At 41.3% G+C, this 17,125-nt stretch overlaps 1 protein-coding gene and 1 pseudogene across 1 annotated transcript; both read right to left on the reverse strand.

Moving 5' to 3' along the window:
- Nucleotides 1-1,056: 1,056 nt before the first annotated feature.
- On the reverse strand, nt 1,057-2,118 carry LOC105923084 (E3 ubiquitin/ISG15 ligase TRIM25). Its single transcript, XM_036146823.1, is given in 2 exon segments — nt 1,057-1,099; nt 1,101-2,118. Coding segments are annotated over 2 exon segments (987 nt in total). The 5' UTR covers nt 2,045-2,118.
- Nucleotides 2,119-4,759: 2,641 nt separating this feature from the next.
- LOC105923083 lies at nt 4,760-5,993 on the reverse strand (annotated as a pseudogene).
- Nucleotides 5,994-17,125: the final 11,132 nt, after the last annotated feature.

Below are 17,125 nucleotides of genomic sequence, written 5' to 3' on the forward strand. Positions count from 1 at the left end.
TTTAAAGATTTACTTGCTGCAGCATCAATTTGCAACCCTGCCATTGTAAAATTACATAATGAACATTTTCTTGGTTTATGTGGTATTTTGAAAATACATAACATGATTCCCTGCTTTAAAAACACCAAGAAGTGTGCAGCCTTTTAGCTTTTAATTAAAAAAAGAATTCCTGCTTACATCTTGATAAACTTCGGAGCATCTGAGTAACTTTGAATTTTTTAGATGGCTAGGCATACTTATTGGGTACAATTAAACCCAATCTATGAACTGAGCCACTCTCCTTCACTTATTTCAGTTACTTTTTGAATTTAATGATCTCTGCTGTGTTTCCTGTGGAACGTGAAAGCCAAATCCCAGCATGTAGCGGCTCAGTGAATACGGCCTTTTCTCTGTGGAGGAGAATCATCCCAGCTCCAAAGATGCTGTAGAAAGACAGAATACCTGCACTGTGATCTAGGTACACTCCAATTCTGGAGGAAACTGGACCTGGGATTGAGATTTCATCTCCGTCACTGTAAAATGTGTAACCTGTTCTGGTGCAGCTTAAAGCCCAAGAGTTATCATTCATACCAAAAGTACTGTAGTCTGTGTCCCCTTCTCTTTCTATATCCCTGTAAGCAACTGCTATTTCGACTGAGCTCCCGCTCCACTCCACCTCCCAGTAATAACGTCCAGTCAGACGTGATCTACTCAGGACCTGCCATCTTCTGGTGAATCTATCTTTATCATCCCAATAATATTGGTTATAATATTGGTCTTCGTTAGTCATTGTAACTTTTCTGTTACCTTCAGATAATTTCAGATATTTGTGTGCTGTGTCAGGATCCAGTGTGAGTTTCCGTGAATACTTTAAAAAGTCCTCTCTTGTTGTTGGTTCTTGTTTGGACTGTAAGACATCAACTTTCATAACTGGATCCACCTTCATGGCTGCATCCACCTTCATGGCTGGATCCACTTTAGTGACTGGCAACGAGGCGTTTGTCTGTTCCTGTTTCAGCACGTCCTGTATTATGACCCTGAGCTCTGACACAGCTGCTGTCACATCCTCAAAGTATCTCAGAGGACGCATATTGATGCTGGGTGAGTCTGTAGTCTCACTGAGTGCTGACAGTGAGGGGTAGTTGAGGAGAAACTGGCTGTGATCCTCTGTGTCTGAGAGCTGCTCCAGCTCAGCGTCTTTCCTCTTCAGCTCAGTGATCTCCTGCTCCAGCTTCTCCTGAAGCTCTTTGACTCGACTCACTTCAGTTTCCTGCTGGGATCTGATCTGCTGCTTCACATCAGAGCTTCTTTTCTGGATGAGACGGATCAGCTCAGTGAAGATCTTCTCACTGTCCTCCACTGTTTTATCAGCAGAGACATTGATGGCCTCCACCTCCTGTTGAAGCAGCTTCACATCTTTCTCTTGGTCCTGGATTCTCTGCTGGATTTGTTGTCGTCTCACCTGGAGCTCCTTATGCTTCTCAGCCCTTTCGGCTGTAGCTGAGACTGTTTCATGTCCTTTATGTTCATCCATTAAGCAGAGATAACAGATACACTGCTGATCAGTACGACAGAAGATCTTCATCACCTCATCATGATGAGAGCAAATGTTCTCATGGAGGTTCTTGGAGGGATTCACCAGCTTGTGCTTCTGCAGTCCAGGGACATCATGGTGAGGCTGGAGGTGATCCCTGCAGTAGGAAGCAGGGCAGAACAAACAGGACTTGACAGCTTTCATCTTCCTCCCAGTGCAGACATCACATGCCACATCTTCAGGTCCAGCATAGCAGAGATCAGCTGGAGCAGCTTGGAGTCCAGTTTTCTTCAGATCCTCCACCAACTCTGCTAACATGGTGTTTTTCATCAGAACAGGCCTCGGTGTGAACGTCTGTCTACACTGAGGGCAGCTGTGGCTTTGTTTCTTGTCTTCATCGTCCCAAAAGTTTCCAATACAGTTCATGCAGTAATTGTGTCCACAAGGGATAGTCACCGGAGTCTTCAGGAGATCCAAACAAATGGAGCAGGAGAATTTCACAGAATCCATCTGATAGCCTTGCTCTGCCATTTCTTCGGCGGACAGCTGCTGAATGATAGGTTTCCTTTCCTCTGAAGCCAATAACCCGTTGCTTCACAGGTCCGTAAGGTTTCAGTTCTCTTAAAGGGGAGTAACCAGGTAGAGTAAATATGTTTTATCAGAGCTAGGAAATAATTAACCCTCCTCCCTTTTCTCAGAGAAATGGGAGGAGCAGTTCTTCCAGGAAATCTTTGGTTTGCCATACCTCGTCAGCTTTATCTGGCCTGATTATTTGCAGGCTTTTGGTGGTCTTTCTGTGTCATTTCAGTTTTATAATTTTAATATTCATGTTTTGTGAGAAATCAGTTGATCGAAGAGAGCATGTCACTATTCTTAGAGATGTATAACATCTATTCTGTTGTTTTTAACATACCATTTATGGGCCTAATTTATCTTATTCATCTTATCCTATTTTTCTTTATCTTTTTGAGAAAGCCAGATACAGAAATGTTGAGAGTGCAACTCTTTTTATACTTGCATTTGATAAAGATCTTGATGACTGCCCATATGCCACACTTTTATAACAGGGTAAAAACTTTTTTTGCAGGTTGATAAAAGGCCAGCTGGAGATATCTGTCAAAGTTGTTCTTGCTTTGCTTTCTCAAGAAAATACAGCCTTTCTTACAGTCGTTTTCTTTTTTAATGATATACCATGAATGCAAACCATGAATGATAAACATTCTTTAGGTGACATCTAGTGTTCATTTCTTCATACTACAGGTGATAAGAACCTGTATGGATTCAAGGGTTTGTGATCAGTCTCAACTGTGACAGCATCATGTCCATACAGGGAATGTTAGAACGACTAGCAGGCAAACACAATACTGAGGCGCTCCTTCTCAATTTCCTACAGAAATACAATTTGTTTCTGTAGAACTGAGAACTCTTGATGTGTAAGAGACAGGCTGACTTTACTGCGTGACACAGCACCCCAAGCCAGTCATACTGGACTCACTCTGGACTGTGACATGGTGGGTCACGTCGTAGTAATGTAGCACTGGCATGGATGAGGCTAGTGACTTCAGCTCTGACACTGCCACGTCATGCTTGGGAGGCCAGTGCCATGATGTCTTTGTCCAACGGGCGCCACAATGGCTCACAAACACCAGACAGGTGCAACATGAACTTCACCAGATAATTAGGAAAGCCAATTAGATGCTCCATTCCCTTTGCATCTAATGGGTTTGGCATGTTGATTATGGCATTTACTTTCTCTGCATTAGGCTTCGATCCAGTAGCTGACGAGATGTGACCATCGTACCAAACCTCTGCCAATTTAAACTGCAGCTTTTCAAGCTAAGTCGCAGGTACACCAGCTATGTTGTAAGTTTGAAGCTGTATTCAAAACCAGGGAACAAGCTCCTACTTCCGAGGTAGAACCTTTAAAAACAATAGCATGCAACTTAGACTAAACACTGTAACAGTCAGCTTTGATGAAAACATGTTTATTTTACAAGACACAGTTGTAGAAGTGGGTTTAAAATCAATGTTACATGTAACGGCTACAACTCTGATCTGAATAAATTAAAAGTGATGCTGACTTGGGGAAGTACAGCTTTAACTGACGTTTAAAAGAGGCACTACGAACACAACAGCAGCTCTCCAGGCCATTGTCATACTAGAATACTAACCTTTTCTTTGTTTTTTATTTTGGAATCCTGACTTCTTTGACAGTGGTAACTGGAGCATTTTTACCCCATTCCCAGCTCCTATTTTTGATTTTCAAGGCAAATGGAAATCAACGTAACATAACATCATAATAATAAGAAAGTTAAGAAGTAAAACAGCACAGCTATTAACAATGTTTTTTTTATGGATCTCTAACTACTATCATGTGGAGAAGTCTGTGTGAATGTGTAGTGAGAGCCAGGACAGTGACATAAACAGTCGATGAACATCTTATTAACATTGTTAGAGTACTTACAGGTATCAAACCCCATGTGGAAGCTAACTGGTCTGCAATCTCAGCTTGAAGTTAGTTCCACAATTATCTGTTTGCGGATTAGTGCAATTGTGCCCAACCACTGGTAGAATCTTCTGGCATTTATTTGTATTCAAAGAAGGATTCTTCTTCCATGGCAACAAGTAAACAATGGGAAAGTAATGTCATTCGTGGTTATTCTGATTTAGATCTTTGATCCACTTCATTGCTTTGTGGACATCATTAAAGGAGTGGGAGGGAGTGGTGCATGGGGTGTTGTCTTGGTGGTGGTGTCTCTGTTGTCACTCTGTGAGCATAAAAGTTGTTTAGCTAATTGAGTTTTGTTAAAATGTGTTTGTCTATCAAACCTTTTCAAACTATTTAAAGTAAGCAGTGGTTCCATGCCCTAAAAGCCGGACCCCAGCATAAAGAGTCTGAGTGAATGTGGTCTGGACTCTGTGGAGGAGAGTCATGGTTTCAGAGACGCTGTGGAAAGACAGAATACCTGCTCTGTGATCCAGGTACACTCCTACTCTGGAGGAAACTGGACCTGATACTGGAGTTTTAATTCTGCTGTGCAGATAAATGAAACTGTTTGGGTTACAACGTAATGCCCAAGATTTCATGTTAACTCCAAATACACATTCATTGGACCCACCTATTCTTCTGATATTTTTGTATGCTACTGCAACAGTAACTGCTTCCCCTCTCCACTTTACCTCCCAATAATAACGTCCAGTATGACTTTCTCTGCTCAGGACCTGATTATAAACAGTGAATCTGTCTGGATGATCAGGATAAAGCTGTTCTTCTTCATTTAATTTAGCTTTTCTTTCCCTCAGACAGTACCTGGTGCTTATGAGCTGTGTTTGGATCCAGGGTGATTTCACAAGAATATTTAAAGAACTCAGCTCTGGTCTTTGGTTCTGGCAGTTCTGACAATAAAACATCCACTTCAGTGACTTTCAGTGAGATGTTTGTCCATGAGTCTCTCAAGATGTCCTGTAGTATCTCTGAGCTCTGACACAGCTGCTGTCACATCCTCAAAGTATCTCAGAGGACGAACATTGATGCTGGATGAGTGTGTAGACTCACTGAGTGCTGACAGTGAGGGGTAGTTGAGGAGAAACTGGTTGTGATCCTCTGTGTCTGAGAGCTGCTTCAGCTCAGCGTCTTTCCTCTTCAGCTCAGTGATCTCCTGCTCCAGCTTCTCCTGAAGCTCTTTGACTCGACTCACTTCAGTTTCCTGCTGGGATCTGATCTGCTGCTTCACATCAGAGCTTCTTTTCTGGATGAGACGGATCATCTCAGTGAAGATTTTCTCATTGTCCTCCACTGCTTTATCAGCAGAGACATTGATGGCCTCCACCTCCTGTTGAAGCAGCTTCACATCTTTCTCTTGGTCCTGGATTCTCTGCTGGATTTGTTGTCGTCTCACCTGGAGCTCCTTCTGCTTCTCAGCCCTTTCTGCTGCAGCTGAGACTGTTTCATGGCCTTTATGTTCATCCATAGTGCAGAGATAACAGATACCCTGCTGATCAGTGCGATAGAAGATCTTCATCACCTCATCATGGCGAGAACAGATGTACTGCTGTAGTTTAGCAGAAGCTTCAACAATTTTATGCTTTTTAAAAGTTAAAGAGTCATAGTGAGGTTGAAGGTGTTTCTCACAATAAGAGGCCAAACAGACCAGACATGACTTTATAGCTCTCATCTTCCTCCCAGTGCAGACATCACAGGCCACATCTTCAGGTCCAGCATAACAGTGATCAGCTGGAGCAGCTTGGAGTCCAGTCTTCTTCAGATCCTCCACCAACTCTGCTAACATGGTGTTTTTCACCAGGACAGGCCTCGGTATGAACTCCTTTCTGCACTGAGGGCAGCTGTGGATTTTCCTCTCATTCTCTCCATCCCATGTTCTTTAATACAGTTCCTACAGTAGCTGTGTCCACAGGGAATAGTCACCGGATCCTTTAGTAGATCCAGACAGATGGAACAGGATAAATTTGAAGAATCCATTTGAATTATCCAGAGCAGTTTGACTTGTCAGTGCCTGCACTTTACAGCAAAGATTTAACCAATGCCTCGTCTGCTTGGGAGGAACGGGGATTCAAACTGTCATACTGTCAGATCTAACCTTTGCTTTGGGGAAAAAGGGGAGTGGTTATAAACTGTGTCAACAAGGAGGTATCTAAAGTGCAAATATTTGCTTTTCACAGGAAGTCAAACCTGTTTGTTTGTTTTTTTTTTGTGGGTGGTTCCAGGGCTGGAGTCTGTCATGGATAGCTGGGTAGATTATAAATTATTTATTTTCAGGAAAAACTTTGCATTAGCAATGACTCTTCAAGTTTTTTTCACTGTTCTGCAATAACACACTGTTTAAAGTTATTTAATGTTTAATAAACAACTCTCGGCCTATTGTCTTGATATCAGCTCTAGAGCTGATATCAGGACAATAGTTGAAAGGGATGATTTGAGCACTGGCAATCTTTAAACAGCAAACTCTGCACAGATATAGAAAAAAATAGTGACAACTTCTCTTAAATTTTAAGAATTTATTAACAGAAATAAAATTAACATCCAGAGAACATCACTATATAATGCTGTTCATCTGAATTAACTCTATAATTCAATCAACAAATCCTCTCTACTAGGCTAGTGAAACTTAACTAAAACTACTAAACAAAATGAAAATAAAAAAGCTAAGAAACTATGTACACACAAAAGAAACAAAAGACACAATAAAGTGGTTGATTATCACCATCAGTATTATCAGAATAATTCAGTCAATCCTGGTTCATAGCAAGTTAAAGAACCAAAGTTCATCAAGAATGTGAATTGAGGTTAAATTAGTTTAACTAATTTAGAACATTTGGTATAAGTTTCAACCCATTCACAATGCAAATCCTTAAACAAAACATTATTTGATGATATAAAATTTTTAAGAAAGATTTTCTCAGTAAATATCAGAAAACTTCTAGAACGCTCGAGTTTATTAATGCAATTTTACCTCAGGGAGGCTAGGGGTCGCTGTAGCGATCGGTCGCTAAAATCGGTTACTTCTAAAGTTATACAAAACGCCTTTAAATCAACATTAATCTTCCATATTAATGCGGCAATAATGCTCATAGCACTTTCGAACGATAGTGGAGCAAAGTGAAACAAAGCTTATGCTTGAAAAGAATCCTAGTCATGCATCCAGGAAGAGTGAAAGTTATCCGGAAGCTAATAGCATTTATGCTAGCGGACATTCGACGCTAACTTTAAAAAGCCTTGGCTTTGTTTTAGTAGTAATGAGCGGACCGGATGACAAACATCAATATCCCATCAATGTATAAAACCCTTGTGGAGATGTTTGTTATAACCATAAAATCACACTGGAATTACATCAGCAATGACCTGGTTTGAAGAATGCTAACAAGAGCTACCCTGTAAGCTCCACGTGTCCCAAAAACACTGAGAAAATGCACTAAGTAACTTTCTAAATTACTCATTTAACTTTCCCTGTTTATTTCTCTGCCAAACCCTCCGACGCCTCTGTGCCAGTTCAGTTCACTTTGGGCATCCAAGAGTAAGTAGTACTCCAGAAAAACGTTAATCATTTCAGCAGCGGACATGCGGCTCTTCGGCTAGCCGAAACAAGGTTGGAGCAGGCCAGTCCGGGGACCTGCATGCTGTCTCTGACCTGGTTGCAGCCGGCGATTTCAGCTCGACTTTTGGTCTCAGCTTGTCTGGTGAGGAAAGGAGATCGTTCCGCGCCATCTCATGTCAGCTTCCTTGCAACTGCTGAGGAAAAATAAACAAAGCTGTTTCAGCATTCTTTCACTTCAGCATTGCGCAGAAGTGAAACTGCAGACTTAACTTTGATACAGCTGTCAGGTCCTCCAATGTCAGTCAGGACAACGAGAATGGGGTACCGCGCACGTGACGTCACCGTCTCAAGAGCAACGCCCCTTTTGCCGCTTAGGTAGGACATACAGGAGAGAAAGCACGGATAACCCAGCTATTACAAACGCAACAGAACCAGCGATATGACCGACTTTACAGCCGTTAAACTTTCCCAAGACGATGTCCCAGGCACACGGTTTACTGGTCGAACTGTCGAAGAACACACCAACCTTCAGCTCAAACGATGGCTTGAGGTTCGAGGGCTTAAAAAGACCGGAAAACTGGCCGAGTTGATGAACGGTAAGCTTTGTTTTTTTTCCTGCGCGGCGATCATAGCAGCGTCGGCCGTTTTTTTTTGTTTCTAATCACCGTCCAGGAATGGGTATATGTTTAATGTTTGTCTCATTTGAAATGTTTTTGAGTAAGCTATCCTGGTAGCAGGGTATCATGTTAGCGCCTGCTACCATGATAGCCTATATGCTGTCATGGTAGCAGGCGCTACTTTATTAACATGTCGGCCACCAAAATACTCTTACCTTGACTTGATGTCGCTGGAATTGGGTCAGGATGTTCTTCGGTTGTGCCCTTTCCTCCGACAAAATGCTTGCTACATATGTACTTGAATTTGGTAACATTTTCCGGGTTGAACTGTTGTGTAGGCCGACCGCCCCGGTGTACCAAGCGCACATTTCTCCTTGGCAGTCTTGAAGAAAACATCCTTCATATGCGGCCGATCAGCGTAACTCGAGTCGCTGTTGCACGTTCCATAGCAACAATGTTTAAAAACCATGGTCTTAGATTTGGAAAAAGCAGTCGTTTACCGAGTAAAACCTAGGCTAACGCACGTCTCTTTTACAGCGAAACAGCGGCGGGTTTCCGGAGTTTGCCCCACTGCGTACCACGTGATGTGACGTCATCGTGACGTTATGTTCCCCCCTTTGTCGCTCCATTGAAGTGACGTCCTTTGTTGTGGGCCCTTGATCCCCATGTGGCCCACATGGCTGCCCATTATCCAGCGCAGACCCTCTCCTCGAGAGTTCCTGGCAAAAATGAATGAAGAGAGTGAGGTGAAGTCTGGCTTCATAGCAGACACCCTGCATAGAGAGGCTGTCTCTGCGTGATGTGTGGAATTCCTTTGCTTACAACCCATTTTGATTTGTCCTCAGGTTACATGTTTTTCCCAATTCAATCTGATCTTTTGCTCATGGTCTGATGTCCCAACAGTTTCCACAAGCGTAAGTTGGTGCGGTCATTTTATTCTGAAAGTTTTGCATTGTATTACATTGAAATCAGTGTCGTCATAGCTTTTACCTTTTTGCTCTCTCTGTTTTTCTTCATAGTAGGTACACCTGGTCTGGCGTTCTGTTAACTGTGACATCATCCAGGGAAGACAGATCACCCGCTACTACCATCTAATGTAGAACAGATTACTAGATCAATGTGTGCTTCTGTGCTTTTTTGTCTCTCTTGTTGTGTCTCTGTTCTGTCTTCTGTAACCTTAGTCGGTCGAGGCAGATGACCGTTCATACTGAGCCCGGTTCTGCCGGAGGTTTTCCTTCCCGTTAATGGGGAGTTTTTCTTCCCACTGTCGCTTCATGCTTGCTCAGTATGAGGGATTGCAGCAAAGCCATGTACAATGCAGACGACTCTCCCTGCGGCTCTATGCTTCCCCAGGAGTGAATGCTGCTTGTCGGGACTTTGATGCAATCAACTGGTTCCCTTATATAGGACATTTTTGACCAATCTGTATAATCTGACCCAATCTGTATAATACGATTGAACTTGATTTTGTAAAGTGCCTTGAGATGACATGTTTCATGATTTGGCGCTATATAAATAAATTGAATTGAAATTGAATTGAAATTCACCGGAACTTTCTCCTGTCTAGTGCCCAACGTTTCCTGTTTGACTCGTGAAATTCAGGAGCAATTGCTGCAGCGTCTGGACAAACTTCTTTCTTGCAGAGTTTAGCAAGAAAGCACCGCATGGCCTTGGTAACTGGACCAAAACTGCAAGTAGGTGATGAGAGTGTACACATTGTTTTTTAATTATTTGGGTTCCTTGCGGCACCGCAACGGTATCTGTGGGAGCCTGTCATCAGGCCTATCCAGCAGGACTTTCCAGCTAAGTTGCCTGTGTCTGCCTGCTGCAGCCCTGCCTGTTTCTCAGTGAGTCCCTGCTGTTTGCCCTGCCAGTTCTGGTGGTTTCCTGGTTTACACCACCTGTTCTGTTCTCCTGCTTATCCCTGACTGCCTGCTCCTGCTGCCATTATTCAGCTGCTCAAGTCCAGTACTATTCATTTGCTTCATCCGCCACTACTCATCCTTTTTCAATAAACGTCTTAAACGTAACTCTGTGTCCGGCTGAATTTCAGGTTTGCCAGCTTCATCTCCTGACATCTCTCTTTTTCCTTTATTCAAATATTTACCTAAATCTGTCATGCATCTTTGGAAGGCAATTCCCGTCAATGTATTGGTGGTCAGAGTTGCAGTTCTCTTGACACAAATAAACATTTCTGAAACCATGGCATTAAACCTAATTACTTCACACATAAGAACAGAGATTTTGTCACATACAACAAAAACACACAGACAAGCCTGTTTTCCCTCACCATTTTTACACAGATCTTTGATATTTCATTTATGAAACATTTTGACTGAGAGTCAATGTTGGAATATGTATTTTTTTATATCTTCTACGAAGGAGGGTGGGCGGCATAACGATATCGACTGCCAGTCAATAATTCAACTTACAAGCCATTTTACGCTTCGGCTCCGTAAGGATCTATCTGTTTATCTTGGAGACACTTGGACCCTTATTCCTTTTTTAATAATATAGTTCATAATATAGTAATATAGTAATAGTTTTATATCGATTTCCACAGTACATTCAACAGTTTTTCCCCGCTGACACTATGGTTAGTGTTCTCTAAAACTTGTCCCCCCGAAGCGCTGCTCTCTTATAGTTCCGCTATGTCACATAATCATCACAGTAATTTATTTCCCCCTTTTATTTTTATCTTGTTTTATTTATTTTACTCTTTATACATTTTCATACTACTGCTTGACACTGGCCAGTTTCTTTTAACTTCGTTTATATATTCGGTCTATTAATTGGATAAGGGGCTTTTAAGCTTTTTATGAGAAAACTAGGGAACCATCTAAACCCAAATATCTGACCTGGCTGGGAGCTTTGATTTCTCTTTCAGCTTCTGCCATCTCCGATCTATCCCTGCTGAGTCATGGAATTGTTGCCCTCCGGTAGACTCCACAAGTTCAGGCCTGCTGAGTTCTTGTATTTCACATTCACATTTTTCTGTACAGTTCATGTTACCTGATGGACAAAGTTGATATCAAGCATGTTTATGCAGAGACCCTTTGGATGCAGGTCAATAGTTTGAGTGTTTAAATATACTGACCTATTTTCAGATAAAAGATAAGACAATATAGTTAAAGTGGCATGGGTTTGTGAAGGCCACATCTAATACTAAGAATAAATATTTTAAAAAAATTAAACCGTCACAGTAATATGCTTATTGATATGTTACATTGACATATCTTTTTATTATAATCTTTTATTTATATCTTTATTTTTTCAGTGCTATTTTTCTAGTCCATGTTAATACCATGACGCTTGATGTTAATAAAAGTTTCAGGTTTCAGGTGCTTGTGGTAGGACCGTAGCGCAGACAAGAGCTAGGAAGCAGCATAGTAAGTGATTTATTAAAATAATGAAGCCTTACAGTATGGCAGGTATGACAAACACGGAAAGGATGAAAACAGAATAGGGTAGTATGATGGAGAACCTAACAATGAATTCCTGGCTGAACCTATAGGGGTGGAGATGGAAGGAACAGCAGGTGGTGTAAATAAACACAGGTGGGATGAGTAAAATCAATTAGGCTGAAGGAGAGGGAGGACAATGAACTTTCAGTTGATTTTATTAAGAACTGGCTGGGTTTTTTTGTTCTTTGTCTTTTCTGTACAATAAAACTTTTGATTTTTAGATCATCAGATCTATTTAAACATAACACCCATGTTTCTGTTCCATATCTGTATGTCATTTAGGGAAGTGTGAACGCTCAATTGAACTCTGATGTGGACAAAATAAACAAACTCGGGTCCGCCTCAAATCCTAGGTCTTGACTCGGTTGAACTGAACTCTGGAGCGGTTTGAATACATATGGGAATGCCAAGTGGACTGGAGTCCACTCCAAAAGGAGGAAGAGGACTATAGCGCAGGGCAATCCTGGTAAATACTATTTGAGTTGAGCAATTATAGTAATTAAGTAAATCAAAATTCTGATAACAGAGAGTTTGTGTTCCATTGGGTGATGGGAATCAAAATGCAGATATTGTTGTTTGTGTGTGTGTGTAGGCTTCCAGTAAACCTCGATTTTAAGGCTTCTATCTACCAATCCAGAAAGGGCAACATGTTCTTATTGGCATCCATTTAAGAAAAAAAAATATTTGCTGTCGCTTGAGTTGATGTGGTTAGTGAATGGCTCAACTTCTTTGGTTTGTATTTTGACCCAAGTGTCATCTATGTATTTAAAACCAATTTGTTTGTAGTGCTTCCTGATGAAGATTTGTAGTTGGCTCCAAATAAACATTCATCTGACCCTCCTGCTTTGGTGATGTTCTTAATGAAACTGCTACATCAACTACCCCCCCCCCCCCCTCGCCTTCTCCACCTCTCAGTAAAGCGTCCAGTCAGATTTTCTCTATTTAGAACCTGTTTATAATTATTGAATCTGTCTGGATGATCAGGATAAGGTTGTTGTCTATACTTGTTGCTGTTCTGTCCCCCTCAGATTACTTTCTGATTGCTGTGTTTGGAACCAGAGTGATTTCCACCAGTAGAGGGAGGCATCCAATGAGCAACTGAAGATAAAGTAATATGAGGAAACTTCCTATATGTAAAGTCAGTAGAGAAAAAATATAGAAAAACAAAAGAGGATAGAGGCAATACAGGCCTAGGGCTGTAACAATTTCTCATTATTTACACAAACAGTTTTCTTACCACTGTCAGAAGGCATTGCAGGTGAAGGGTCTTCCAAAGGACACAACTACTGAGATGGTCAGAGCAGGGTACTAAACAGGCAACCGACTGGTTACAGGAAGGACATTTTAACTCCTGACACTGTCTCATAGGAGGAGCAAGGGGATAAATTGCCAGACTGTCACATCTGACCTGTGCTTTGGGGAGAAGGAAGTGGTTGTTAGTTGTATAAACAAGGAATAGTCATCATTTCCTTTAGACAGTCCAGTGAAATCAAACAAGGGAATTGTATCTGGTCCATCGCTCGTTGTCTTCTTACTTTCCAGCAGCACTGGATGCCGCAGGTGCATATATCTGCACTGCACAAGAAGTCAAACTTGTTTTCTTTGCCAGGGCTGGAATATTTCATCGGCAGGTGGGTGTACTATAAGTAACTGATATCTAGGACAATGTAGGAATTGGTAATGGTCAATCATGTTTTTTTTCCACTTTTAAGAAAATGTTAACATTTAATTATCTTTCTGAAAAAATAAAAAACTTTAGATTGGAGTTCTTGATATTACGTATTGAATCCATTGGATGTGAATTCAGCATAAGAAAGACTTCAGTCACACATTTTTCTTTCTGATGTTAAAAATACTGAGCATGATTTTTTTTCTTATGAAATGTTATAGTACCATCAAGAACAATTCTGACACTGCCATCTGTTTCAAGGAAGGGAATGAGAAAGACATAACCTTGTGTTGAGTAAACACTGTAATACAGATAGAAAACAGGCTTAAATCAGAAGACACTGAACTTTTGATCAGTTCTTTCTCAAAACGTTTCAACACCTATCCAACAGTCTTTATCAAATCAGGTGGTTCGCACTTGAGCAATCTCTTCAAATGACCCATGACAGTGATGGGTGGGTCAATGACTTTCATTTGACTTAGAATGCGCTTAGGACAATGGGTCTCCATGTCCTTTAAAAAACAGCAGCACTCCAACTGCAGGTTGCTCAAGTGCAGGCCACCAGAATTGAAAAAAACTCCTAGATAGGTGTTAAAACATTTACGAAAGAACTGAACGAAAGTCTGGTTGCCTCCAATGTAAGCCTGCTTGCTGTTGCTATGACTAGAGTAACTGAGAGTTTGTACAGGCACTGTTATACAGAATCTCCTTTAACATTTAAGACTGGTTTTGTGCCAGGTAGTGGTGTTTGTGTTACCTGGAAATCTGTAACATAAGATTTCCTCATTGATGACAAACTCCAGTGTGGTGTCAGTGTCTTAGGACTGAATTAGCTTGCAACTCTTATGCTCCCCTGTTTAGGCAAGCTAGAATTAAATTTTATTTTTCAATTTTCCCAATTATTGCAATGAATATTCAAAGCAGAATGAAACTAATTACCTGTGAAAATGTTTCACAGGTAATTCTACAGTCAGTGGATGTACTAACACTATCAAGTACTAGGAAATTATGTGCTGAAATAGCTATATATATATATATATATATATATATATATATATATATATATATATATATATTAGGGCTGGGCAACGATTAAAATTTTTGTTGTTGCTTTCTCGCGTGCATATCCACCTTATTTTTGACAGAAACATGGAGGCAGCGAGTTGACGTTTGTTTGGGCGAGACTTCCGCCCGCTCACTTCCTGTCAGTGTTTAGCTATCTGAGAAGCGGCTCATGCGGCTACTTCGTCTCAAATTACTCGTCATTATGACTTCGAGGAAGACCGGGATCATTTGTGTGGTTAGAGGTTGTCATAGTAACGGGTGTAAAAGAAAGGTTTACGTGGAGCAGGAGTGTTTTAATCATCGACAGTGTACAAAAGCTGTGGATACGAGGCGCCCTACTTCATTCACCCTCAGCCGAAGAATGAGGAATCCCTTCGCCTGTGGTTAAAAGCTTAAAATCTGAAGAAACCACCGAAGCGACCGTATGTTTTTTTCATTTTGTGGACAAAAGACCAACATAAGACCACATGATGCCAGAAAAGTGTCTGGGCTGCAAAGTTCCATAAAAAAACAAAACCAGGAGACGTCAAGAGGAGAGGAGACAGGTAAGCTAATGTTTTGATATCCTCTCATAACATCAGTTAAATCCCAATCATTACAAAATTAACTGACCAGCAATCTAATCACAACGAGCCAACGGCCAGTATGTTTCTGAATCAGATAATTCATCAGCCTACCTTCCATAAGATCGCCGCTGCATGACTGAAGGCTTCCCCTGGAGCCGCAGCATCAGAGCGCTCTGAGGTCTCATAGAGCCGATTGATGCAGTCAGAATCCAGCAGCGTGAACGTCGGACTAGTTTTGACTTGAACGGCCATCAGCCTCCATGAATACCAGGTTATCCATGTTGGTATTTATTAACACCGATCCAACTCTTTCACTGCGGAGGTTCGCTTCGGTAAAGTCGCACAGCAGAGCCGTCCGCACCAAGTAACGACACAAAACAGGTTAAAATGTCCTCGTACGTTATATGAGGCCACTTCTTTGTATCATCCACTCACTCATGAATAGTTTGAAGCTGTGGCCCTGACCTGCCACTTCGATTGCTCTGCAAGTTTTGACACTGTTGCCGCGACAGTTGATCATTTCAGTCAAACTAATGTTATTTGGCCGAGGGAAGCGCTGAAACGGAAGTGCGGCACACACAAATGGAAGTTGGACCCGTAGTTACTTCCGCGTTCGAAAATAAGGTGGATAGTGAATGGCAGGGAAAAACAGGCAAAAACACATGGATACTTTGAAACGAGAAGCGACTTCACAGACGGTGTCGATGCAGACCCCCCCCCCCCCCCCCGCTCCGCACAAAACTTGTTCCGTTCACCAACTCACCGCCTCGCCTAAGCAAATTCCTGCGGGAAACACCGCCTTCCGCATTTCGGCTTAGTTTTTTTCCGGCCAGCACCTTTGTTCCTCTGAATCCGAGGCTTGGCTGACAGCGAGGTTATTGGCGCATTATCGCCACCTACTGTTCTGATTCAAACCCCTACACCGCAGCAACAGACCTTCACAAAATAAAAGCATGTGAGCAACATGCGTTAACGCGCGTTAAAGAAAATATCGCCGTTAATAGTCTAATGAGTTAACGCAAAATTAACGCGTTAACTTGCCCAGCCCTAATATATATATATATATATATATATATATATATATATATATATTATATATATATATATATATATATATATATATATATTATAAATAGCTATTTCAGCACCTAATTTCCTAGTACTTGATATTGTTAGTAAATCCACTGACTGTAGAATTACCTGTGAAACGTTTTCACACAGCCAGAAAACTGCTTGTTGTTGTAACCAAATCCTATGGGTTTCTGTGAGAGTAGGGAGTAGCAAGATGGCGGCCAGTGACTTCAGTTTTTCGGGCAAATCAGCAATCCAGTGTATAATAGAGATCAGTGGGTTTTCCCCAGCGAAAAAAACATGGCTGCCGTTGCCCATAGCGTTTTTTTCTCAAGTCTTTCTTAGAACACGCTTAAATCAATGACAAAACTAAAATTTAAAAGTTTGTCTACCTTTCCTGAATGAAGATCATGAAAATAATATACAGTACTATAATTATCAAGTACTGAGAAAGTCATGTGATAAAATAGGCTTTATTGATCTCACATTGGAGAAATTCACATGTCACATCGGCTCAGTAATCAGTAATCATAGAAAGAAGGTGTCAAGTGGGACAAGGTGCATCATATATATACAGTGTGTCCTCGTTATACTATGGATCAAAAAGAAGTAGGTAAGAAAAAGAACAAAAATAAAAATACACAAAGATATAAGGCAGAGGATGTCTTATTCACGGTGACTTATACGCATGTGTATTGACATATATTCGGGTGTGGTAGCAGCAGAAGTCACTTCTTTTAGGATTATTGCACAGTGTATTAAATAGAATTGCACATTAGTTATTGCATGTTGGTTATTACAGTTACAGTTATAGTTACAGTTGTGGTCACAGTTATAATTACAGTTATGGTTACAGTTATAATTACAGTTATTGTTGAAGTTATTTTGCAGCATTGTATAATCTGGTAGCAGCAGGGATGAATGACCTGCGGTAACGCTCCTTTTTACAGACAGGATGTCTGAGTCTGGCACTAAAGGAGCTGCTCAGCTTCTCTACAGTCTGGTGCAGGGGGTGGAAGGTGTTGTCCATGATGGATGTGAGCTTGGACAACACCCTTCTCTCAGCCACATCCTCCACAGAGTCCAGAGTGCAGCCCAGGACAGAAG

Source organism: Fundulus heteroclitus, chromosome 14, assembly GCF_011125445.2.
Source record: "Fundulus heteroclitus isolate FHET01 chromosome 14, MU-UCD_Fhet_4.1, whole genome shotgun sequence".
Lineage (NCBI taxonomy): Eukaryota > Metazoa > Chordata > Actinopteri > Cyprinodontiformes > Fundulidae > Fundulus > Fundulus heteroclitus.